Source organism: Myotis nattereri, assembly GCF_964212035.1.
Source record: "Myotis nattereri genome assembly, chromosome: 16".
NCBI classification, from domain to species: domain Eukaryota; kingdom Metazoa; phylum Chordata; class Mammalia; order Chiroptera; family Vespertilionidae; genus Myotis; species Myotis nattereri.
In genome coordinates, this window is record NC_138091.1 from 9,753,971 (window position 1) to 9,781,393 (window position 27,423).

At 47.2% G+C, this 27,423-nt stretch overlaps 1 protein-coding gene across 1 annotated transcript; it reads left to right on the plus strand.

Moving 5' to 3' along the window:
* Positions 1–5,822: 5,822 nt before the first annotated feature.
* Positions 5,823–18,341, plus strand: LOC308532627 (phosphofurin acidic cluster sorting protein 2-like; the record flags this gene model as incomplete). Its single annotated transcript, XM_081110141.1, has 7 exons — positions 5,823–5,844; positions 6,056–6,167; positions 14,783–15,574; positions 15,677–16,897; positions 17,003–17,183; positions 17,535–17,741; positions 18,102–18,341. 7 exons carry the CDS (start codon positions 5,823–5,825, stop codon positions 18,339–18,341), a joined length of 2,775 nt encoding a protein of 924 aa, XP_080966267.1.
* Positions 18,342–27,423: the final 9,082 nt, after the last annotated feature.

Below are 27,423 nucleotides of genomic sequence, written 5' to 3' on the forward strand. Positions count from 1 at the left end.
GATGAGGTCCTTCTCCAACTCTTTGAACACCACCATCTTCATTAAGGTCAGGTTGCACAACCTGGGCACGAATCTGAGGCTGGGGTTGTCCAACTCCTGGGTAGCAAACCGGTTCTTGGGCATTGGTGTTGAACCTGGGCACAGGGATGGGGGAGTGGGAGGTGTAGAGACCAGGACTGTGGGCAGCAAGGTAGCTGCATCTGCTTACAACATACAGGTCCTGCTGCATTCTGGCGTTATGGTTTCTCTTCCTGTGTTGGGACAGAGGAGGGACATTCCCTCAGGGGCAGTTTATGAACTGCCAGGTGGGTTGGGGCTTTAGTTCAGACCAATACCCTAAGTCCATAATTGGCAAACTGTGGCTCGCGAGCCACATGCGGCTCTTTGGCCCCTTGACTGTGGCTCTTCCTAAGCCTTAGGAGTACCCTAATAAAGTTAATAACAATGTAGTTACCTATATAATTTAAGTTTAAAAAATTTGGCTCTCAAAAGAAATTTCAATCGTTGTGCTGTTATATTTGGCTCTGTTGACTAATGAGTTTGTCGACCACTGCCCTAAGCACTCAGTGACTGATGTCAGGAGTTGGGGCACAAGTGATCCAAGAACTGTGTGTGTGAAAAGGAACCACATGCTCACTGACTAGCTCAGGGAAGCCCTGTGTGTTGCTCTTGCAAACTCAGAGACCTAAAGTTATCAAAAAGAATGTTCTGAAATGAAAACTTTCAAACTAAAAGCAGTTTATGGCGGGTAGTCATGTCCTAGGCTGGCATCTTCCCTGACAAAGGTCAATCTTTACCTTCACTGAGCCTGTCTATTGCCTTTTGGCATCTACAATACATTATAATTTGGAATGTCAAAGGAATTTCCCTAGTTCCAGGCCCCTCAACACATAGGCAATGCTCTGCGGAGACCAAAAATCCCCTCATTCTTACTGAGTTCATTGTTGACTTGTAACTATCCTATATCCACCATGTAAAAGAAGTATCTCTGTGTCATTTTACTTTTTATCCAGTCACAGAGAATTCGCCGCTTTGATTTCTCTGAAACCCTAATGCATCACCACTGGGTTTCCTGTTACCACCATATATCTCCTATTCTGATTGTAATGTATAAAATAAGGTGCAAAACTGCCAGAGAGAATATCTCAATCCGCTGAGATTTTCATCCTGCCAGTTATTGACAGTGGGACTTAAATAAACGACCAAAATTCTTGACAAGTTTGAATGTTTCATACTTTGACATTTACTTGACGTAGTGGGTCAGGATTCCAAAAGAGCTCACCCAGGACCAACCCGTGGACATGGTGTCGGGATTCAACAAAGGACCCATTGAACTGCTGGTTCCCCACCCATTGGGTGAACCTGGGTGAGTTGTATCTTAAATCCATGACTTTTCCCTTGTTGGTGGTAGAGGGTGAGATTTATTTCAGCTGTATTTTTAAATATTCCAGATAGAACTAAGATTAAGGGTTGGTTGAACTTAGGTTAAGACAAGACAGTAGGAAAAAAACATTGGTGGCTGTTGTTAAACTGTGGCTTTCCAATCGGAATTGCTTTCTGAGAATCATTGCAAAAAAAAAAAAAAAAACAAAACAAAAACCCAAACATTATCATTTAAATTAGAGTTGAACTAAATCAGCTCCAAAAATACAGTGTCATATTCGCCCTCAGGTCCGAGTATTAGGTATTCTTAGGGGACTAAGTATCTCTGTGGATGTGTGATGTCATTGCTCATGATGTGCAGGAGCCCCAAAGCAAAATTTCAACACAATTGCAATTAAAGTGACTGGTTCTGGTGGGGGAGCACCCATAAGGTTTGGTCAACCGGTCCCTGACCCTCTGGTTGTTTGAGACAGCAGGGAGATCAACCGAGGCACATCAGAGGTTTGAATGTGATTTGAGGGGTGAGAGCCTCATGGAGCTCAACCGATAAGCAACACAGGTTGACCAACTACATTATATAACAACCCTAGAAAATTTGCTCCGATTCTGCAGATATCAGAAAGAAAAGAAAAACCACATACACATACACACAACTACAAAACAACAACAACAAAACACACATAAAATTAACATGGGAAGTGGTGCCTCCAAGTCCAGGAGATGCCCGATCCCAGCCCTCACTAATATTCCTGATAGGAAGCTTTTACTTACACGTGCTTTACAGAATTGGGAAGATTTAATTAGAAAATATCCTCCAAAAATTGGCCAAAGTGCAGTTTTATTTGTGTGCCTAAATTAATTTTTGGCATGCAATAAAAATTAGGAAAATGGCAGGTCTAACATTAAACTGAATGAATGAATGGAAGCATATCTTGATTTGGAAATCAGGAGATTTTCAGAAGCACATATAAATTCCATTAAAAACAATTCAGGAATTAGAAATTGTATAGACTGTCTCTGAACTCTTCTGAAGGTAATAATTGCCAACACCCCATTCTTCCACCTTCTCTAGTTCCCCCACTCTATTCTGCACCCTTTTCCATCCTTCTTCCTTTCCCTTCAGTCCCCTCCACTATCACTTCCTACTGACTTAAGAGAAAATGAGAATAGGAATTCTAACAACTCCCTTTGGAGAAAAGCTTGTCTCAGCAAGAGAGGAACCAGCAAATGTTCCTGATTTTCTCAATGACCCTGATGGGTTCACAAAGGCATTTAACTCTTAGAATATGTAATCCTGGATATTCTAACTGATTCCAATTAATATAGCTAATGGTTTTTGTCAGCAAATGCAACACATATTCTAAATAAGGCTTTCAAGAAAATTCCTGTAGAGAAATCTGTTCACTGAAATGGGATGTAGAAAACCAATAACAAACAAACCACACACACACACACACACACACACACACACACACACACACACAAACACAAACACACACACACACATATAGGGTTGATCCATGGGTGTTTCCCTTCTCACTGATAGTTTGGGAGCAGGTGAAATTATCATAGAAAGAGAAGCCACTAAGACCCCTGTAGACACTGGGGCTACTCTATTTATTCCTAACCACAGCCAACTAATTATCTTCTCCTTCAGAGTAAAGCATCTCTGCAAATGGCAGGAATATTTAACCAATGTGTGTTTTTAATCAAAACCTGTTTCCAACTAGGGAATGTTATAGCAATATTAGCAAATATCTATCTTTGCTAATAAAATATGCCCCAAATCAGCTGATTGGGAGAGGTGTTTAGTTTGCTTATTTGTTTGTTTTATGAAATCAGTGATACCCACACATGCTTTTTCCAGAAGGGTAATATGTATTTAGAAATAAATGAACAAGATACTGAGCCCAACAGAGCCTGAGATGAACCCAGCGGTGTGTCCTCAAAGTAGGGGTTCTAGCTGCACCCAGGTTTCCTCGGAGGCTCTGGAAAAAGATCTGCTGGTGACATCATGCACAGACATGGAGAGGCATGGGGGAGATGGTGAGCATTCAGCAGGTAAATGAGCCTTAGGCCAGTATTTGACTGAAAAGGAGCCCAGAGTTGGAACCACAGGCATGCACCTCTGTCCAGTGCCCACCCAGGGTGGAGGGAGCTGGGCCCCTTTGTTGTGAGGTCAGGCTTATGCAGTTCTGAACCCAACTCTCAATGGAAAATTGGGAAATTGAGTGGCAGATATCACCCAATGTCCATGACATTCAGAGCCCAGAGTTCAGGAATGTTCAGACTTTCCAGGCCAAGGCTCCAACCTCTCCAACAGAGTTGGTCTGGACATTAGAAATCCTGACATACTGGGAAGCTCCAGCATGTTCCTCCGTATCTATTGCTCAGGGGGCGCTTTGTTCTGGGACCCAGAAAGAGCACTAGCTCTCGTGTTTTTTTTTTTACTAAGAGAAATATTTGTATTATTTTATTTTATTATGGTTTAAAGTATAACATATGTTTCCATTTTTCCCCTAGACCCCTCCCCAGCCACCCCCACCTGCAGCACATGCCCCTACCCCCTTAATGACTGTGTCCATTGATTATGCTTATTTGCATGCATTCAAGACCTTTGCTTGGTCTCTTACTCTCTCCCCCACTCTCCCCTGCCTTCCTGCTGAGGTTTGAGGGTCTGTTTGATGCTTCTCTGTCTCTGCATCGATTTTTGTTCATCAGTTTATGTTATTCATTATATTCCACAAATGAATGAGACCATGTGATATTTATTTTTTTCTGCCTGGCTTATTTCACTTAGCATAATTCTCTCCATGTCCATGCAAGCTGTTGTGACTGGTAAGACTTCTTTCTTTTTTACAGCAGCATAGTATTCCATTATGCAGATGTACCACAGGTTTTTTCCACTCAGCTGCTGTTGGGCACTTACGCTGATGGGAATTTAGGCTGTTTCCAAATCTTAGCTATTGTGCTGCTATGAACACAGGGATGCATATATCCTTTTTGATTGGTGTTTCTGCTTTCTTGGGATATATTCCAGAAGTGGAATTACTGGGTCAAATGGGAGTTTCATTTTTAATTTTTCAAAGAAGCTCCAGACTGTTTTCCACAATGCCTGCTCCAGTCTATGTTCCCACCAGCAGTGCACAAGGGTTCCTTTTTCTCCACATAATCACCAGCATTTGTCCTTTCTTCATTTGTGCATGATAGCCATTCTGACAAGTGTGAGACGGTATCCCATTGTGTTTTGAAAAAATATATTTTTATTGATTTCAGAGAGAGAGAGAAAAACATCAATGATGAGAGAATCATTGATTAGCTGCCTCCTTCATGCCTCTATCGGGGATCAATTCCCAAAACTGGGCATGTGCCCTTGACCGGAATCGAAGCCGCGACTTTTCATTCCTCAGGCCAACACTCTATCCACTGACTAAACCGGCCAGGGCCCTCGTTTTGGTTTTCATTTGCACCTCTCACATGATTATTGACCAAAACCATGTTTTCACAAGGCCATGAGACATATGCAAACGGAACTTTTTTTCTTGTGACTAATAAAAAGAATTTTATTCAACTCACTGAAGTCACATGTCCACTTACAACCATCATCACTCTGGCCAGGTCAGTGAGCTGTGCTGATAACTCCACTCTGGGGCCTTGACCCAAACTCCCCAGACCACCTGGATATGGAAATTGGAGCTGTTAGAAAGGGGGAAATGGAAGTCATATCCCCCACAAGCCATTGTCAAATAAAATGTCAACTTCTGGTTTCCACTCTGACATATGACCTTGTAAGTTCTTACTCTCATCCTTACAATAAGAAAAAAGATGAATAATCCAAAAAATCAGGAAGTCTTTTCAGTTCCACAGGATCATTGAAGTCATATGGCTATGAAATTAATCCTTGCCTCTGCAAACTACTGTATTCAGGCTTTGTTAACACAATTCAACCTAGCACTAGCATATGTGTGTGTGCGCGCACACAATCTCTCTCTCTCTCTCTGTCTCTCTCTGTCTCTCTCTCTCTCTCTCTCTCTCTCTCTCTCTCTCTCTCTCTCTCTCACACACACACACACACACACACACACACACACACACACACACAATCAAATGACTCTGGGTGGAATTAAAAGAAAATCAGACACCGAGGAGGTGACAATAGGAAGAAAAAGAGGTTGTAGGCACTTTTGCCTTGTGGCATTCCTCCTACTACTTTATAGCTACTTCCTTCATGAGCGTAAATAACGCTAAGAAGCACACACTGCAATAATCCATTGTGTAGGCAGAGAAGAGACAGGATCTAACAGGCACAATGACTTATGCAGGATCAAGAAGAGGTAAGAATGAGGGGTTGAGTCTGAGCCCTGGTCTGTCTCCTCAAACCTAGTACCCTGGCTGCAGCTAAACCTTGTGGAGAGGGTGTGTTCGTGTCACTGTGTATAATGTTGGTATTCCATGGAGAAGGTAGGTGAGCAGTCAGCAGCCCACAGGACTATCTATAGCTGTTATTAGGTGAGGGGAGTCATCAGGGAGGCAATTCCAGGAAGTGAGGTCACTTCCTAATAGAACTTGGAACCCCCGTAACCAGGCACCCACTTTCTAGCAACTGCCCAACTGCCACTCACTTGGCAAGAGACAGTTGACAGTTCAACATGTTCTCTTGTTGTGTTCCCAGTTGTGGGGGCTCTGGTTCCCGGAGACCCTGCAGGGAGCGTTGTTCCAGACTCTGTAGACGGTTCACCACTCGTGCCCGACATCTCTGGCCGTTTTCAAGAAGATCCCCTCAGGTAAGTGAAGGTGGCCTGGGTCAGACCCATTCATGCCAGGCCAGCCTCCTCTGTGGGCCATCCCTGTGTAGCCCACATCCCCCCTCTTCATGTGGTGGATAGGGGGTCCTGCAGGGAGAACCGCGGGAGTGTTTGGAGCAGTGGATAACCTCGAGGTCCTGCTGTGATCACACCCCAGGGTAGGGCAGGCAGGTGGAGATGGGGCTCTAGAGGGGTCCCTTATCTATGCCAATGGGAGTCCTAGGCCCTCAGGCTGTCATGCCTTTTCCTTGCCAGTAGAGGTCTCAGCAGATCACATTCTGTGTGTCTGGAGTGGAGAGCCCCAAGTTTTAGAGAAGCAGCAAAACAGGGCTCTGAGGTTTTCCCCTGGTGACTGGAAACTGTCTTGATAGAGCTCTGCACAGGAGAGGGGACCGGAGCCGACAGATGGGGTCTTCAATTCCACGCCCTTGCAGGCGGCACAGACACCTGAGATATCCTCAAGCCTGAAGCACCGCCGCAGGGTGAGTGTAGGTTCCCAATTGACCCAAACTCCAGGACCCCAGGGAGTCAACAGGACTCAGGTTCCAGAAGGCACCCTGCTGCTCCCCTGAGATCCCTCCTAGTGTCCAGTTCCCAAAGGAATCTGGGTCCTCGTCTCCTCCATGTCAGGAGCTGGGGCCTCCCAGGGCTGCACATTGTATGGGGACCGCGACTGCTTATCACAGAGATCCACGTCTTTTTTCTGTGGGACCTGGACTTAAAACCTTCCATTGCCATGGCGACGGTGCCACCCTAAACATACCACATGTCCTGACATCCAAATCCTCCCCCCCAGGAAAAGCCTCTGTGTGCTCATCATACATTGGGATGTTCTGTCAGAAATCGCACGGGTGACACTGTTAATACAAGCATGTGCTGTTTGTCCTCTGCGAAGAGAATGGCCTAAGATACTAATGTGCTTCATATTCCTCACCTGCAATTCTACTTTTCCTGCCAAGAACCTTTTCTCTTATTAATGTGAAAAACTTTCAGAGCTCTGAAAAATTTGTGTGTGTTTATTTGATCCCAAGTGTCAACAATTGTGAGCGAGAAAAATCTCAATGGGTTGAGAGAATGCTCCTGAGAATGACAATTTTGCACCTTATTTTATACAATACAAGCAAAAGTGCAGACTTATGTGGGTTGCATGAAATCCATGGGTGATAGATTAGGGAGACAGGAGAAAGCAAATTGGAGACACTTCTGTGATTGGATAAAGGATAAAATGATAGGCACATATTTTTTTTACAATGGTGGATGTAAGATAGTTTCAAGTCAACAATGAACTCAATAGCAACGAAGGGATCTCTGATCTCCGCAGAGCACAGAACAGTGCCTGAGCATGAGGTGTCCAAAATAAGGAAAATCCAATGATATGTTATCATAGAGGCAAAAAGGCAGTACACACACTCAGTTAAGGTAAAGATTGACCTTTGTCAGGGAAGATGCCAGACAAGGATCTGACGACCCATCATGAGCTCCTGTTAGTGTTTTAATTTCAGACCATCCTTTGTAGTTACTTAAGGTCTCTGAGTTTGCAAGGCTGCCTTGCAGGACTTCCCTGAGCTAGTCAGGTCAGCATGGGGCCCCTTTTTCATTCACACATCCTCCTTTTATTCAAAAATCAATACAAATTATGCATTGATGATGAGTGTTAGTGTTATGTCTTCCTGAACAATGGACCATTCGGGATAAGGTAAGACTATAACCTTAAATGGCATTCAAAGTGGAATTTTTGTTATTAATCAAAATAAAAAGGCAGGTGCATGGGAGGCCATGAGATCCTATGTGTTCTTGTTAAAAAATATTCTGTATCAATTTTATATTTTGAGCTAACATGAGCAGAGTCCGTTTGCTGCTTGTCTTAAGTTTTGGTATTTTGCATCTAGTATAACATTTACATACCAGGGACAAAAGCAACAACATTAAAGCAGGAACACTGCTTAGGAATAGAAAATGTCGACTACTAGACAAGAAAGTGACTAAGGAAAATAAGCATCCCAGCCAACCAAAAACCCTTTGCATGTATTTTCATAATTGTTTATTAAGCTAATTATATGTTTCCTTCTTCATCCACTGTTCCTTGTACTTATGCTATGTTTGACCTGAAGAATTAAGACTCTCTACTGTTTCCTTACCGTACTGATCATTAGAATGTACTTGTCTAGTAGGTGGGAAAACTTAGCAGATATCGAAATTCAACTCCTCATAAGTAATAAGATGTGTAATAAAAATATAAAAATCAGTTGGTGTACATATAATCAATAACAGTTAGGAGATAGAAGAAGAAGGTTTGAGCAGCAGTAGTCTGTCAGCATCCAGGCCTTGTTGACTTCTTGGGAAAGCTGTCAGCCCCCACGCCCAGTGGTTTCTCATCCTTGAAAAGTCTTCAGTCTCCTTGGTGGATGGAGGGTAGTGTCATTTATGCTTAGACCTCTAATAAGGTAACATCCTTTTTAACACATTGGAGAGAGTCTTTAATTAATGTGTTTCAATAAACAAAATCTCCAGGTTGTAAGTTTTGGTCCTTGAAGTCTTTGTCTCTTGGGATTACTGTGAAATGAATGTCACTAATGTATCATTGCCTGTAACCTTCCTAGTGAGTCATGGATAGTAATGCAGAATTTCTGCTTTTAGTTTTCCTTATATTTGAAAAACAAAATGATTTAAAAATCAGCAGTATTTTAAACAGAGTCATAACAATAATAAGCATCTTCTCTTCATTTAGTTCCCTACCCATTTTGTTGTTTATCCTGGTTATTTGCTAGTATTTTCGTGAATTCAGTCATTCCTTAGAGTTCTATACTTCTTCATTCAGTTCAGAGATGTGACCTGCGTAGAAAACTGTTACTTAGAGTAAGTCAAGCCCTGACCAGTTTGGCTCAGTGGGTGGAGCTTAGACCTGAGGATTCAGGGGTCCCAGGTTCAATTCAGGTCAAGGGCATGTACCTTGGTTGCAGGCACATTTGCAGTAGGGATTGTGCCAGAGGCAGCTGATCGATGTTTCTCTCTCATCAATAAAATCTATGAAAAGAATAAAAAAATAGAGTAAGTCAAGAGTCCTTTTCATGAATTTTTCTAAAGATGTAACATATTTGAAAATGCAGTAAAGTAAAACAATATCTATGAACGAGAAAACAAAGTGGTATGGTTATAGTTTTGATTGCAATGCAATTGATGAAAAACTGCCTTTTTGGTAAAATATAACATTTCAAGGCAATAATTTTTGGATAACAACAATTACTGTAAAATTACAGAGAACGATATGAAAATATATAAGTATATGTATATATTTGGATTCAATACATAATTTCAATATAAAAGGAACAGATAGCATATAAGATTTTAAAACATTGTCCATGGCTTCTTATATTGAGAATTGGATATAATTCATAAACTTCCAATGTTTGTGCCACAAATACCCTGAGTCGAACTGCCAGACACCCTCACAGGGAACCATCCTCTTGGCTGGCCTGGTGTCGCTGACACCAAGACCACTGTTATACCAGAGTGTTTCCTATTTGAAATTTTCTTGAATCTTTCTACGTTCCTTCCTAGGTTGAAATCTTTAGAACATCCATTTTAATAAAAATATGGGTACACAAATAGCACAGTTATTTATATTTTTTAATTTTTTAAAGCTTCTCAGGTAATTTCAAGCATATTAAGTAGTCCTAAATTAGTTAAAAATGTTTCTCTAATAAGGAGAGAGAATAAATCCTCGAGGTACTCCAGGGCCCATTGGAATTGACTCAAAGTCATCTCCTGTTTTAAAAGTGTCTTACAATAGAAACTTTGGGAAGGTTGCAAATACACTTGTGCAAAAGATTATGCCATGGACTTTTTGTAAATCTATGTAAAGCAAACACAGACTTAGGGTACCTAACTCTAAAAGATATTCATCATACTTGCAAACAATTGTAATATTAAGTATTTTGTCCAGACTACAGAATTCTCCTTAATTTACATAAGCATTTAATCTTTGTAGGCCAATAAAAGATTATATCTTAGTAATGTCATATGGAGGCTGACAATTCACCACACATAACACACAGATGAACACATATCACACAAAGACTATACACACAATTTGAATTATATTTTTGGTAGAGAAATAAAAGAATATTTTTATATAAAACTTTCACAAAATTGTATAGCCTATACCCCCTTTTACAAACCTTTCCTCACCTTTTACAAACCTTCTTACCCATTCAGAAATAACTATCCTTAGACAAACTTACATCTGCCCTTTTCCTTCAAATATGACTCTCTATACCTCAAGCCTTCTATTGTCATAACTGTATAATTTCTTCCAACTTAACTGGAACTTTTAACTGTTAGGAGCATTAATTTCCAATCATAAGCACACAAGAGAACAAACAGCATTCCTTAGATTGACGTTGATGAACATATTTTAATCAAACTCTTACTTTGAAAAAACACACCTTCAGCAAAGCAAAAAACATTACATCAACAGCTCCAAATCCATTGTACAGACCTTCTGCAATTAAAAAACCCCAAAAGCAGTGAACTTCAGACTTGTCAAGCAATCAATTTGTCAGTATTGACGTTATTTCAAAATGTGTAGATATTTAATAACTTTCATTAAAACTTACTAAGTTAGAAAGATATAGTGGAAAAAGCTAAAGAGATTTGTGTAGGTGGGTAAGGTATTGTTTTTTCTATTGGTATAAGTCATATCTTCCAGGGATTTGTATTTTTATAAATGGCCTAGACAAGACGTCTTGGTGAACTCAGGTATTTTCACTTCAAGGGTTCTGGGACTTTGGTTGCATGAAGCCAATTACCTGTAAGACTCCAAAATGAATAGGGGAGGTTTGGGGAAGGGAGAAGGACTTTGTGGGCTTTGAATTGTTTCTGGAGCAAAACCTATGGCACCTTGAAAACTTCATTTGTAAAACAAGGATAGTCATTTTCAATACCTCAGGAACTGGGTTGCCCCTCCCCGCCCCCCCAAATGTTAGCAAGGGATTGACAAATTCATTCACCCAGTTTTGGATGGTTTCTTTCTATTTGGGAATATTTTTCTAGTTTCCAGAAAGCTCACAACTCTGAGAGGTATAAAGACTTTCAGGTATATGAAACCGCCATCTGTCTCCCCTGGGAATGGAAACACAGGTCCCAGGTACAAGATAGTCTTAAAGTTAATGGTGCCAAAGCCTCTCTGTTACCCACTTTATATTGCAACCAGGTAATTGGTGTAACAAAAGAAGATTGGCTTCTTGTTTGAGGCACTCAGGGTCAAGTTACTCCCATTTGGTGAATATGTACCCCAAAAGAGAATTCTCACTTCACTGTGGGCTGGCCCCCCATCTTTAGGCAGACATATGAGCAAGCCTAGTGTTAGAGGCATGTCTGCATGTCTCTGGGCTGTTTGGGGCCATTCTGAGTAGGGTGGGTACCCTGTTCAGCCATCTCTCAGGGTCTTGTGGAAGATAATACTTAAGAAGAGATGATTAGCAAACATTTGGTCAGTCTCAAGCTTAGTTTCCTCCTGGAAGGTTCCTTTAAAATCATTACTTTCCCTTTTGGTTCAGTATCTGGTTCATTTATTCTAAGTATATATGTTACTATTCTGGAGAAAGCATATGTCAGCATCACTGATTTCATTAAACAGTAAAAAAAAAAAAACCCCACTCACTAAACAGGGGAATTGGGGAAGATTTGATAAGCAAACCATATATATTCTCATAATATTCCCTAGTTGGAAGGAAACAGGTTTTGATTAAAAAACAGACATTTGTAGGAAAGCTTTATTCCGATGGTGAAAGCAATTAATTGGTTGTGGTTAAAAACAAATAAAATAGCCTCAATATATACAGGGTACTTAGTGGCTTCTCCCCCTCCCCCTTTTTTAAAATAGATTTTTTTTATTGATTTCAGAGAGGAAGGGAAAGTGAGAGAGATAGAAACATCAATGATGAGAGAGAATCTCCAATTGGCTGCCTTCTGCACGCCCCCTAATGGGGATCAAGCCCATGGGCATGTGCTCTTGACCAGAATCAAACCTGGGACCCTTCAGTCTGCAGGCAACACTCTATCTCCTTAGCCAAACTGGCTAGGGCAATGGCTTCCCTTTTAATGATCATTTAAAATTCTCCCAAAGTATCACTGGGAAGGAAAAACAAGCTTGGAGCAGCCCTAGGCATGTTTCTGTTTGTATCCTTTTTCTAAATCCTGTTTCAGTTTCCTATATCCCTAAAGTGTGGAGGCTTCTCTATAGGAGTTTTCTATAAACCTTATTTAGTACTTCTCTTGCTTTTGCTCCCAGAAACCAGGAGTATATTAATTGCAATAGGTTAAAATAGCCAGGATTACATGTTCCATCAGTTAAATTTCTCTGTGAACCAATCAGGGCCATAGAGAAAATGGAGGATGATTGCTGATTCCTCTCTGGCTGAGAGCAGCTTTTCTCCAAAGGGAGTTGGCAGAATTCCTAATCTCATTTTCCCTTAAGTCAGTAGGGAGGGGCAGTGGAGGGGACAGAAGGGGAAGAAAGAAGGGAAGGGAAGGAACACATCTGGACAAGGAAGCTCAGAGAGCAAAAGATATAGGGGACGTGCTATAGAAGGGGGAGGATGGGGTGTTAGCATGTATTAGCTTCAGGAGAGTTGGAAGGTAATCTCTGAAATTTCTTGTTCATTTATTTTTTAAAGAGAATTTCCCTGTGCTTCTCCTGAGAAGTTTCTAATTTCCAAATCAAGATGTGCATCCTATGCACTCAATCAGTTCAATTTTCAGGCCGCCATTGTTATAGTTATTTGTTTCTTTTGTTTTATTTTGCCTGTGAAAAATTAATTTAGGCACCCAAAGAAAACTGTATATTGGCCATTTCTCAGTTGATATTTTGTAGTTAAATCTTCCTACATTTACACTTCTGTAAAGCACTTGCAAGTCAAGGCTTCCTATCAGGAATATTAATGAGGGCTGGGGCCTGGGAGTTCCCAGCCATGGAGGCACAACTTCCCATGTTAATTATAGGTGTGCTTGTTGCTGTTGTTTTTATTGTTTGCTATCTTCAGAGTCTCAGCACAGTTTCTAGGAGTGTTATGTAGTGGGTTAAAGTTTGTTGCTTTATGGGTTGAGCTGCAAGTTGCTCACTCCCCTAGAGTCTCATTCAACCTTCTTATGTGCCTCAGTTTCTCTCCTTGCTGACTACAACAACCAGAAGGGCTACCAGCAGAGGTGGACTAAACCTCATTAGTGCTCCCCCTGAAGAGCCAGTTAGTTTAATTGCAGTTGTGTGGGAATTTCCTTATGGGGCTCCTGCATGTCATGAGGAATGACCTCTGACACATCCGCAAAGATCCTCAGTTGTCTAAGAACATCTGAGATTCATGCAGGAAGGAGGATGTGCCCCTGTATCTTCTGAGCTGAACAAGATCAGCTCTCACTTAAACAGCTAAGGTGTTTGCCCAGACTCTCAAAAGGCAAATCCTATAGAAAGCCAGGGGGAAAAACCAGTCCCATTTTCCCTCCTGTCTCTCCATAGCCTGGGATCTATGAACTGTTAACTTTTGTTCCGCTAAGAGTATTACAAAATAAGGCTCCAATAAAGTCAGCAACACAAGCAAGGGAAGGTCCTGAATCCAACAGACAAGTGTCACAGGTTCACCGGCAGGCAGGGAACTGGTGCGTCAATGGACCCTTTGCTGGATGCCAGCACCGGGTGTAGGTCTGCAGCGTGGTGCTGGGTGAGATTTTCTGGGATCCTGCTGTATTGTGCCAAGTAAATGTCCATGTCAGAAGCATTCAAAACTGTGAACAATTGTTGAGATTTTATCTGAGCCAAATGGTCATTTGCCTTGAATCAAAACCTCAATGGATTGAAATAATGCTCTGGAGAATGGCACTTGTCACCTTATTTTAGATATTACGGTCAGAAGTGGCGATGTATGTGAGTTGCATGAAATCCATTGGTGATAGATTGGATGAAAAGTGAAATGACAGACACATACTTCTTTCCCATAGGGGGATATAGGACAGAACAGCCAACAATGAACTCAATAACAATGAGGGGATTTGTGGTCTCCACAGAGCACAGAGTATCCAAAAAAAAAGGAAAATTCCTTTGACATTCCAAAGCTATGTTCTTGTAGATTCCAAAAGACAGTAGACAGTCTCAGTTAAGGTAAATAATGACCTTTTTTGCAGAAGATTCCAACCTAGGACCCAGCGACCCACCGTAAACAGCTTTTAGTTAAAACGTTTTAATTTCAAAGCATCTTTGTGATAACTTTAGGTCTCTGAGGTTAAAAGACCATCACCCAGGCCTTCCCTGACCTAATCACAGATTAGGGAGTGGCCGCTTTTTGTGTGGCCACACTCTCCTTTGATTCACTCATGCCCCACTTCATGCACCAATCATGTCCCTCCTCTGTCCCACCACAGGAGAAAAAACCACCAACCCTGAGTAGGAAAAGGTTCGGTAGGGTGCCAGCAGCTGCAGCTTCCTCACGAACTGTGGGCCTGGCCAGCACGTCCACGGTGCTCAAAACACTGGTCCCCCAGAACCTGTTCGCCACCTGGGAGGTGGACTGCTCCAGCCCCAGCTGCGTGCCCAGGTGGTGTAGTCTCACTATAACGAAGCTAGTGATCTTCAAGAAGCTGGCCAAGGACCTCAACTCCGTGGTAATTTCCGTGAGGATGCGGGACTCCAAGGGCATCCTGAGGTCCCAAGAGATTGTGCTGCCCCGCAGTAGACCAGTGCACACCAACCTGGCGCTCACCTTCTCCCTGCAGTACAACCACTTCCTCAAGGGAGAAGGTAACAAGTTCCTGATCATGCTGGAGCAGAGGAAGTGCTCTAAGAATAGAAATGTCCTGGGCTACATGACACTGGCCTCTGGCGTCATCCACATGGCTGACGTCATGCAGCGAAACCCCAGGTGTGGCCAGATGGTGAGCCTCTTTCCCAGCATCAAGGAATCCTCCACTGCGGTGGCCGAGATCTGGATCTCCTCCCTGTGCAGTGAGCCCATCGAACACGAGGACAGTGCCATGCAGGTCAGCCCTAAGGCCAAGTCGGCAGGGAACTACGAGGGGCAGGATGAGCTGCAGGCCAGCGGCAGGGGAAAGCACAGACAGGACCTGCACAAGGATGCCTTGGAGAAGGGGGAGCCAAAGAAGCAGCGGCCGTCAATAGGAGGAAACCTGAAGCTGAAAGTCCTGGCGCTGTTTCACAGGTCCAAAGTGTCAGAGAGGGACCTTCGGTCTGACATGATGGGGAAACGCAGGAAAAGTGACCCATACCTGGAGGATGATGAGAGAGTCCTCAGCACCCCCAGGCCCAAGCTCAGGCCATACTTGGATGGCCTGTCAGACTCCAGTTTGCAGACGGAGATGTGGGGCAGCCACAGTGACAGGTCCCAAACAGAGCCTCTGAGTCTGCCCCACATGCCTGAGAATTCGTGGGCCCTGGGAGGCAAGCAGCCAAGTGAGACGGACAATGGATTTGTGGCCCACAGCACACCCACCAGCAAGGTGGACAACATCCAGATCTCTCTGTCCATGCCGCCCATCGACCAGGAGGACAGCGCCAGGCAAGCCAGTCCCGAGCCTGAGTCCTCGGACAACTACTCTGAGTGCATGTGTGAGAGCTTCTTCTCGCAGCGGGAGGCCAGCTACCACACCGCTGACCAGGAGGAGGGTGACTGTGATGAGGGGACTCTCATATTCACAAGGAGCACCCTGACCACGCAACAGAACTACCACCAGAAAGTCCTGTTATGGCTGCGCACAGTCCAAGGTTTGGAGGAGGTCCTGGACCCTGAGCAGGACCATGGGGAACATGTCCCAGAGGTGGAGGAGGACCTGGACCTCCTGTATGACATGCTGCCGAACCCCAGTGACAGTGGCACAGACACTGAGGACGATGGCAGCGTCCTCAGCACCACCATACCTAAGCTTCAGCCATACTTTGAAGTGCTGTCTAGCGGCCCAGGCATGAAGGACAATCACAGTGTCCTCAGCAGCCCCAATCCCAAGCTCAGGCCATACATGGAAGGCCTGTCAGACTCCAGCTTGCCGATGGAGATGCGGGGCCTCCACAGCACCAGGATCCAAAAGGAGCCTCTGAGTCTGGCCCACCCGCCTGAGAACGCGAGGGCCCCGGGAGGCAAGCAGACAAGCCACAGTGACTCCCAACTTGTGGCCTACAGCACACCCACCACTAAGATTCGAATGGCCTCCCTGTCCCGCCAGCCTATCGATCAGGAGGCCACTGCCATGCCGGCCAGCACTAAGGCCCAAACCTCGCATAACCACCTCGCCAGCACATCTGAGAGCTGCTTCTTTGAGCAGCCGGCCAGTCACAATGCCGTCCACAGGCAGTCCCAGGAGAATAACTTGGACCAAGGGAATCTCATAGTAAGAAGGAGGTGCATGAACAGGCAACACCATTACCACCAGGAAGCCGTGGCATCGATGCTCATGGCCCAAGTGTCAGAGAAGGTCATATCCTCAGAACAGGCCCTTGTGAGGCATGTCCCCAAAGTGGAGAAGGCTCTGCACTGTCGGTATGATATTGTGCTGAGCTCTAGTGACAGTAGCCTAGACACGGAGGACGATATCAGTGTCCCCAGCACCCCAAAGCCCAAACTCAGGCGATACTTTGACAGCATGTCAAGCGATAGTAGCTCTGACTCAATGGCCCACACAATTCGCACCCCTGGGAAGCAGCTGGCACAGCTGGAGGACAACCGGGAGGCAGGGTCCTCCGCCCAGCATTGGTTCACCAAGAAGCTGCCATCCATAGTGCGCTTCACCAAGTCTCTGGTCCTGCCCTCCAGCAGGTCCAAGAGGAAGCAGGCTGGCCACCGGGGCTGCGGCACAGCCCTGAATGAGTGGGTCAACAGACTGGACAACGAGAGCCCATACCCACAGAGCCAGTGGCAGATCCCCAGGAAGCCCATCCGTGACCAGCTCCACAACATCCTCATTTGCCAGGACAAGATGCCCGAGAACATCATCCTGGTCAACACCTGCGCCTGGCAGGGCCAGTTACTTTCCGACATCCTGCAGGGGCACTCGCTGCCCGTGGTGTGCACTTGCTCCACAGATGACGTCCAGGAGGCCTTCAGCATCATCGTCTCACACATGCAGAGATACTGCAACTGCGATTCCCAGGCCCTGACGCCTGTGAAGATGGCGGTGGCAGGGGCACAGCCCTACTTCAACGCTGTGCTGCGGGTCTTCGTGAGGCAGCTGTCCCAGCAGCCACCCCAATGGCTAGACTACATGCGCTTCCTGGTCATCCCGCTGGGTCCCCACCCCTTGGCCAGCTACCTGGGCTCCATGGACTGCCGCTACAACAACTTCTTCCAGGACCTGTACTGGCGGGACATGTTCAACAACCTGGAGTCTGAGAACACCTTGCAGGACACACAGGACGTTGTGTCGAGAATCTCTGAGTACGTTGCAGGGGCCAACTGTGTCTACCTGCTGCCCATTGCTGAGGCCATTCTCATGTCTAAGCAGCAGCGCCCCAATGAAAAGTCCACACAGCTCATCCCCTTTGTGGGGGCAGTGAAGGTTGGAAGAGTGGAACCATCTGCAGCCATGTCAGGAGGCTCAGATGATGTAGTCACCTCCTGCTCCGGTGAGCTTCTGTCCCCTACCGGGAAGGCCTCACCCAACACACTCTCCCCCGCATCAATGAGTGGGAGCCTGTCCTCCACCAGGCAGAGTGTCCATGCACACATGATGGAGCTGCAGGTGGATTACTGGACAGCAGCCCAGCCAATAGATACGAAGAGAGTCACAGAGAAGAAACAGCTGCCTACCACCAAAAACACACTCAAGTGCTTCTTCCAGTCTGTCCAGGTCAGCAGGCTGCCCCGCAGTGGTGAGGGCACAGCAACACCTGCCTTGTCCATGGCTGTGGTCACCAAGGAGAGAAAAAAGAAGGCGCCCAAGAAAACCACGGACGAGAATGTGGAGTCCCAAAGCCAGTGCATCCAGGGCATTGGTCGCCTGGTTTGCAGGGCCAAGCACCAGCAGAGCATGCTGCCGGTCATCATCGATGGCGTGGAGTGGAATGACGTGGCGTTTTTCCAGTTGTCAGCCCAGTGGTCCTCCCACGTCAAGCACTTCCCCATCTGCATCTTCGGACACAACAATCCCACCTTCTAGCCCTGCCCCTTCCCCTGCCCTTCACTCTGCCTTGGCCAAGACCAGAAGGACCCAGCTGCTTTTCTGTGAACAGTTCAGTTTACTATAGACATAGACCCTGGGAACGCAAAGAGAATGTGCTCACAGCCTGGAACCTAAGGGGGTTGTTCCTCCCTGGGAGCTCCTCAATGCTCTGTTCAGTAACCAGAACGCTGTGGCGGGTGGGACTCAGCAGGGCAGTGTTGAGCTAGAGCATCATGGAAGATGTGTTTTGGCCTCCGGATGCCCAACATTCTCAGTGAGAAGGGTTCTGGCCTTGAAGACCTGCCCTTCCAGGAAGCCAGGACTCTGCTTCCCTGGGAGACAGCTCCAACCTGTGCCCAGACTCAGAGGTTGGCAGCCAGAGGTCAAGGGCTAGCCTCTGAGGGCAGTATTCTGAGCAGAACTTGGAGTCCAGTCAGCCCAGCCCTAGGGAAACAGCTGCCCGACAGCCAACTGGTCTAGCACCACCTACTCAGGGTTACCAGTGAACTCCAGCCTCACAGGCAGAAAGAGAAAAGACCTGTATGGTGCGCATCGCCCTAGCACACTGGCTAGACAAAGTGGTCGATTACCTGAGGAGGGAACCCACCTTCGTTCCTGTTACTACAGAACATTTGTTACCACCCAGCAGCTGTGGAACCAATTATTTACCAGGTGAGCCCCTCCCCCTCCAGAGCACATGCTCACCAGGCCACCTGTTGGCTGTTTGCCTTCAGGTCACTGCAACTCTCTGAGTGTTTGTTCCTCTGAAACCTCCCAGAAGCAGGGAGCAGGCTCATAGGGTTATTGTAGGGACTCGCTGGGTTCCTCCCTGGTAAGTGTTCTCTGGGAGCCTAGGCAGTGGAGACGTCTGCTGCAGGGGCTGTGATTGAACCAACTGGTCATTTTCTCTTTCTGTTGAAGAAGCCACTGCCAAATTGTGATTCTCTTTGGGGCCTTGGGTTTAGCTCTTTTCTAATATTCCAAAGAGATTGGAGATACTATTAGGGGTCTCTGTCCCAGGTGAATCCAGATTAGAGATGCCAGGGGTGAGCAGTGGGGCCCAGGCTCACCCAGCAATCTGAGATGGGGCTGGTTTGGGCTCATTCAATCAGCACGTATATTAGAAGCCCTGCCTGGTACAGAAATGTTTCTAGGCACTGACCATAACCCAGTGTTCAGAGCAGACCCCAAGCCTGCACTCCAGAGCTTCCTTCTGGGAGGGAGCGATTCAGTCCCACTAGGCTGCACAGGCTCATAGTGTCCACAGAACACCTGATGTGACGTCCTCCTGGCCTCCTCTCCCTATGGCTGCATCTTCGCGCATTGTGAAGAGGATGGTAAACCTCTGTTCAGCAGAAAACGTGAGTCAGTTTTGGATCCGATCCATGAGGGGAGTATGGAGACTGTGAATTCAAGGTGTTGGCAAAACCATGGATCCCACTCATGGTGGGATTTCTGCAAGAGGCAGAGGTCGGAGGGCTTCCCTAGAAAAAAGGACATGAGTCAGACAGCTGTGCAAGTGGATATGGGTGGTGTGGGTGAGTGGGAAGGTCAGTGGACAGACAGCCCCTCTGACAATTCATAGCCTTCCACTCCTAATTCTAGCCCAGTCTGCACCCCTATCCCGGGACCTTGCTCCCTAATCTGGTAGAACCTCCTCAGTGGCAGCTTGGGGTACCCCACCCTGTGGGAGTTGAGTTTCAGTGGGAGGCAAAGAACCACACAGGACAGCTAGTGAATGAGGCAGCATGTAGGTGCAGGAGCCAAAGTTTGAGGTGATAGGAAGGCCCTGGGGTTTGTTTGTTTGCTCACTGGTCAGTATTCCTGAAGCACCTGCTCAGTGCCAATGAGTGACATGAACTGGGTGGACACCAGGCCTCTCAGTCCTAATGGGAGGGAACAGGGACACTGGGAGAGCATGTCAGGTTCCCCTGAAGAAGGGGACAGGTGGTTCCCTCATTGATCCCGAGCTGTCAGGTAGGAGGGCTTCATGCCAACCATTCCTGGGTGACCAGGCCCATCTCTGCCAGGACTGCCAGACTGAAGGTGGACAAGGAGAAGGTCTGGCTTCTGGATGGGCAGGAGCAGCAGGCATAAGACCCCAGGCTCTCTGAGTGGTGCTGTGGGAGGGCCGTGTGGAAGGGAAAGGCAGGCCTCACATTCTGCTGCTCACCTATCTCTCTCCCCAGGGCCATCTCCTGCATCCTGAGCATCTGGCTGGACCAGCACCTTCAGAATTTCCCAGCCTGATGATGCTGTTGGCTTCCATAGAGCTCAACTTGCAGTCTCCTACCTGCCAAACAAGGCCCAGTGCCTCAGCGGGAGCACCTGAGCCCACTGAGGCCGAGACAGGAGGAGAAGGAGGACTCCGGGGGTGGTGTGGGTGAGTGTGCCTTTGGAAGGCACACAAAAGGGAGTGGGGGTGGTAACATGTCCTCTTCTTGCATCGACAGAACCAGCTCCAGAAGAACACCAGGAAAACCCTCAAGGGCAACGCCACCCTAGTGGCCTCTCCAGAGCCAGAGCCGGATCCAGGCCCAGCTTTCACTCAACTTCAAGAGGCAGAAGAACCACCTGCAGCATTTGAGCAACTCACCCCAGCAACTGTGCGGCCTGTGGTGCTAGATCCCAGGCCAGAGCGCGTGTCAGCAGCGATAGCAGAGAGGGCACCCTCCTAACCCCATTTAGACACAGTGTTAAATGTGTAATATTCTTCTTACATATGTTTATAATTTTATTATATTTTTACGATATTTAATGACATACAGTGTACCATAGAGAAAATATACTGAAGTACTAAACAGAAAGTTAATTTAGAGTCTATAAAATTTAACCCTAAAAACCCTCAAAGCTTTGAGCAAGTCTGTTTTTCTGGACCCTGACCCACCCAGAGAGAACTGCCCTCACCTTCTCCACCTGCCCTTCCTGGAGCCAGGACTCTGCTTCCCAGGGAGCTGGATCCACCCTGTGCCCAGACACAGTGCTGAGCTCCCAGTGGGGGCATCCTAAGCCCAACATGGAAGCCTCTCAGCTCACCCCTGGGCCTCCATGTTGTCCCCAACACCACTCACTCAGGCTTCCAAATAAGCTTGACCTTCACAGGGCAAAAACAAAAAAAAAAAAAATTAAAAATTAAAATGGACATGTAAGGTGCAGACCTCCCAGGAACAGTTAATGGAAAAACTGTTCAAATACTTGGTGCCCAGCTTACTGGGCAGCGTCCCCACCTTGGTCTGCACCCACCGTTCTGTGTTAATACAGAACTTTTGGGTCGCACCCACGTGTGTGGGACCAACCATGGACCAGGTGAGCCCTGCCCCTCCACAGCACAGTGGTCACTCAGCCACCTGCTTGCTGTGAGTCTCCAGATCCCTGCATGTCCCTGAGTGTTTGTTTCTCTGAACATGGGGAGAGCCTAGGCCCTGCTTCATAGGGTTATTGTAGGGACTTGGGGCGGTGGGAGGGGGGTTCCTCCCAGGAAAAGGCCCGCTGGAAGCCTGCACTCTGGAGAGCTGTGCTGGTGGAGCTGTGGTTGTTCCAATTGGCCATTTTCTCTTCTTTTAAAGAAACTTGTGCCTTATTTGTGATTCTCCTCAGGACTTAGGCTAAGCTATTTTCCCTTTTGATAAAGATGTTGGAGATTCCATTAGGGGTCTCTGTCCTGGGTGAAGTCAGATCAGAAATCCCAGGGGTGAGCAGGGGGACCCCAGGCTCACCCAGCCTTCTGAGATGGGGCTGGTTTGGGCTCATTCATTCAGCAAAGGCCCTGACCACAGGACTGCACTCCAGTGCTTCCTTCTAGTCAGGAGTGATTTCAGTCACACTGGGCTGCACAGCCAGGTAGCATCCACAGTACAGCCCATATGACTTCTTCCTCAAAGTATCGCTGATCTACACGTACTGTGAAGCAGAAAGTGGATCTCTAGACCAGCAGAAAAAGTGAATGGGCTTTGGATCCGAGCCTTAAGGGGAGTATGGGGACTGTGAGTTGGAGAAGCTGGCAACACCCTGGATCTCATGCCTTGTGAGATTTCTGCCAGAGGGCAGAGGTCTGAGGGCTTCTGCTAGAAAAAAGGGAGGGAGTCAGAGAGCTGTGCGTGTGGATTGGGTGGTGTGGGTGAGTGGGGATCAGGCTGGCCCACACAGAAAAGAGCTCCCAGAGGCTGAGCTTAGGCAGAAGCACAGAGCCACTCAGGTCATTGCCCAGGGCCTGCAGTCTAGAGGGCTTCCTGGGGTGGGGCCTTGAACTGGGACTTCCGTGATGGAGATGGGAGGTTTCTTCCTTGTAAGGCACACAAAAGGCAGTCATGGTGGTAACATGTTCTCTTCCTGGATCTACAGAAGCAGCTCCAGAGCAAGATGAAGAAACACCTAAAGGGGAAACACCAACTCAGGAGCCTACTCTGCTGCCCTCTCCAGAGCCAGAGCCGGCTCCAGGCACAGCCGTCACTGAACTTCCAGATGTGGACCCACCTGCAGCTTGTGAGCAACGCACCTCAGCTCCGTTGGAACCTGTGGTCTTAGATCCTGGGCCACAGCGTGTGTCAGCTGCCACAACAGAGAGGGCTCCCTCCCTCATTTATATGAAGTTTTAAAATATTTGTGTTCATCATATATATGTTTAACTTTATGTATTTTTTCATACTATTCAGTAACATTCAGTCTAATTAAAGAAAATGTAATGAAATACTCAAATATAAATTTAATTTAGATTCCATAAAATTTAACTCTACAATCCTTCAGAGTCTTGAGCAAGTCTGTTTCTTCTGGGCCTGCGTCGTGTTACTATGAGTCATAGTTTGGGAAGAATGAGTCTCTCAGGAGCCATCTGCTCTAAGGATGTGATGTACTTGAGGCCCAAGACAATGGGACTTTGGGGGAAATTGACCCACCAGCATTGGGGCAGGGACCCTTGATGTCAGGGCTGCAAACCCACATTTTGTTTGACTTCATCTCCCACCAGCACATGGACAAAGCCTGGCCTTAAGCGCCCCCTGAGGTCCACGTTGCAGAATGCTGTAGGGTTTAACCAGCAGAGAGCATTTCCTGAACCCTTACTGACACCTGCACCTGGACACAAAGTCCACCCTGCCCCACGGGCACTGAACAGCTTTCTGAGCATCTCCTCTGTCGGCCCACAGCACTGAAGAGGGGACAGGGAATGTCCCAGGGCCCGGGTCCACACTCATCTCCTCCACAGGCACCGCTTCAAAATTTCCTCTGGGGTCAGAGCCTCTGTCTGTCTGCCCTCAGACCCTAGGCTCTGGTTCAGTTGGGCTTTTGCCTGAGGCTCTTCTGTCTCTCCAGAGCCCAGCAGCCATTCTTTCTCACGCCCCAAGGCTGAACAAGGTTGTGGAGACAGCTTGGCTTCTCCTTTTCCATCAATCCTCCTCAGTGCTCTGAACCACCCTGGTGAGGATGGACTAGCAGCCTTGTACAGCACCCCGCCATGGCACAAGCTACACTGACTCAGGACAAATGGGCGCTCACTGGGGACCACACCCAGGGTTCCTGCTCTCAAGGAGATCAGCCCTGTTGGTTGACACAGAGAGAAAGGAAATCTGAATGGAGTCTGATGAGACCTCCCACTGACCCCTGAGGACCATAAGCCCTGAGAACGTGAGCCCATCGCGGGGGCACTGCACAGGCTCTCTTTAGGATGTGATTTCTAAACCAGAAAGATGAATAAGTACCTGTCTACCCTCTTCATCCTGATTTTACAATGGCAGCCGATGAAGGCTTGTGAAATTAAAGGAGGTCTGGAAATCAGGGGCAGGTCTCCCTAAGAGGTCCTTGGTGATGACAGTGCACTTGCATGCACTTGGAGTGGGCCTGGAGGGGCAGCCGCCTGCCTTGCCTGTAGTGTCTCTGCAGTAGACCAATTCCAGCATGCCATAATTTTAAGAGGTTCATCAAAAGGTTGATGAAACTTGGGGTCTCAACAGGGTTGAGTCACACATGTTGGGAATGGCTAAAGGCATTTCCCCAAACCTGAATAGGAAACTGATTGTGGCTGCCAGACAGCTAAAAGGCATCTTAATCTACATGTTATTGCCTCCTACTGGCCAAACACCTGAACAGCCTTAGGCTATTCCCCAAACTGACAATGCCTCTGTACCCTTTGAAACCTTACCTTTTGAAGTGTATTATCTCCACCTTGCCTTAGGACAAATTGTGTTAATAAAAGCAAGGGGCCTAGACAAGGAGGTACTCTTCAGTCCCTTTAGCTGAAGGTCCTCTGACCCCCAATGCCTTTCAAAATTATAACTCGTCTCCGGACTCTTTATCAGTCTCCGGATTTCTATGTCATCTGCGCACAGCCTTTTCCAGATTCTTGAACCCTTCTTGATGCTGGAATGTAAGGTCCCAAGACCCCCGGTGAGTCCGACGGAGGGGGCGACGACCCCAAGTCAAACGCGGAGACCGAAACTTGATGCAAAAGCAAGAGGATTTTTATTACAAGCGCAGCGCAGGGGCTCTCAGGCAGACAGACAGCAACACAAGGGAAGCGCTGGCTGACTGGAGCCCTGAGCAATTGCAGAACATGAGTTTATAAAGGCAAAAACCACACGCAGGTGGCTGGAAAACAAGGAACTAGGTTAACAGTTAACTCATCTCCTGCAGGGACAGACCTTTGTTAGTAGTTGCCTAAGGGGCAGGGTGGTTTGTCTTTACACAAACCGATCCCAGGAAGAGATAAGCTAGCTATGCTATGACCAGACCAGGGCACCAGAGCTTACTGGAAAGGTCAGTTAAAACACAGGAGGAGGGGGCGTTTTTCTCTTTGATCTTACAATAACCAGGGCTTACTGGAAAAGTTAGTTAAGAGGGGGAAGGGAGGTTTCAGTGGCCTTACATTCCCCCCTTTTCTTTTGGGGAGTTTCAATCATGGAACTAGAGACCTTCGTCTAGGGATACAGGTTGATACTGTTGCTGAAGGACCATTATAGAGGCAGATTCTGTCCTGATGGGCTAGACTTCAACCCATCCAGAGAAAGAGTCTATAAAAACTAGCAGGTACTTATACACTGATGTCGGTGGCTTAATCTCTGTGAAATCCACCTCCCAATGCTCTCCTAGGGAGTTTCACTGGGCCCGAATTCCCAGGGGGACCCTCTTTACCTTGCATTTACCTGTGACCTGCCTCACAAAAGTTCAGAAGTCTTGGTGACACCTATGTGGGTAGCCTGGTGTAACTGGGCAACTAAAGTCCGACCTAGAGCCTCTGGGACCAACAGTCTGCTATCTGGTAGAGTCGACCAAGCATTTGGTCCTCTGGTAGCTTGCTTCTGTTCTGCCAATACCTTCTCTTGTAAAGGCCACACTGGTTTTTGCACGGCTTCCTTGGCAGCTTGGTACTGGGTGACCCTGGTGTTTGACATCCATCTCTCCAGAGCACCTCAAAGGAGGGCTTCCGCAGCATGGGGTATTGTCAGGGCTAGTTCCTGGCCCAAAGTCAGTTTATCTGCCTCCTTTACCAGCAATGCTGTGGTGGCCACTGCCCGGAGGCACGCTGGCCACCCTGCAGCCACGGGGTCCAGTCTCTTAGACAGATAGGCCACAGGTCTCTTCCAGGGACCTAGAGTCTGGGTGAGAACCCCTTTGGCAATGCCCCTTACCTCACTCACGTAGAGGTGGAAGGGCTTCCTGACGTCTGGCAAGGCTAGGGCAGGTGCTGAGATGAGAGCCTTCTTTAGCTCCTCAAAAAGCCCATTGTTCCACTTCGGTCCAGTTTAGCAATCTCCGCAAACGCCAGTATCCACAGGCGGCAGTATCCAACTGCCCCTAAGTATTCCCGAACACAAGCTGGAGTGGCGGTGGCTTGCAATTGGACCACTACAGGTGCTTGATGACTTGCTAACTCCAGGGGGTTGTTTTCTGCCCAAACCATGGGAAAGAGACGTAATTTCCCCAAGTAAGCAGAGTCACATTGGCCCTTTCCTGCAAGAGATATTCATCTGAGAGAGGACAGGTTAGAAGAATGCGGCCAGGGGTAGATGGGTCGGGGCCTGGGTTCCTTGGATCCACAGTGAAGTGTGCTCCGTCCCCCTCAAAGGATATGGTGGCTTGTTGTTTCTGTAAGAGATCACGTCCAAGAAAGGGGTACAGGCAAACTGGCATGACCAGAAACGAATGTGTTACCACGTTCTTTCCAATGTCCACAGTTCTCTTTGATGTCCAAGGAAAAAGGCAGTTTGTCCGGTGGCTTCCTGGACCGATGTCTTCTTAGATGTTTCAGGTCCCATTGGCTCTGTCAAGACTGAATAGGCTGCTCCAGAATACACCAGGAAACTAACTGGGGGTCATGGCCCTATTAGTTCCCTTCCCTGAGTGTAAATCCTTCAGAGCCTGCATTTTCCCTTCAGCCTTCCGCTTTCCTTTGTTAACCTACCAGGATAGTCTCTCTTTCAGTGCCCCTACTTCCTACAATAGGCATACTAATTTCTTCCTAGTTTGCTGCCGGCCTTTTCTTTCCTTTAGTCCTATTTCTCCTCTGGGGTGTCCCTACTGTTAACGACTTTCTGGGCTACCTCTACCAGCTGTGACCAATTCATTCCTTCTACCTCCTTTTAAGCAACCCCCCCCCCCGAAACCCCCAACAGAACGCGGTGAAAAGTGTCCAAGGAGGCCTTGTCCCTGGGGGTTCTTGGGTCTCATTGGGGCGCAGGGAGGCACAAGGAGGCGCAGGGAATTTTCCTCCTCACCACCTACTCAAAATAACCCCTCGGGGGATGAGAGGGAATTACACCCCGGTGAGCAGAGGACCAGAGGGTGCGGGAGATGGGAGCTGGATAGGCGGAGGTGGGGAGCTTGACGCAGGTCCCCAGGTGACCAGTGGAGGTGCTCCCGCCACAGGGGAAGAGGCATTTTTATCTGGCAGCCCTTTTCTCTCTGTTTCCACTGGAAAAAGCGCTTGCCTCCAGCCAGCAATGGTGGCATGGTGGGGGCCAGCAGCCCTTAGCTGGCCGGGGGAAATATGCCCTGCACATTACAAAGCGCTCCTGTGGCAGTGGGTTGGGTACCAGGCCCCTGCCATCGTACCATCCCCTGTGACAGAGCAGCGATCAGGCCTCTCCCA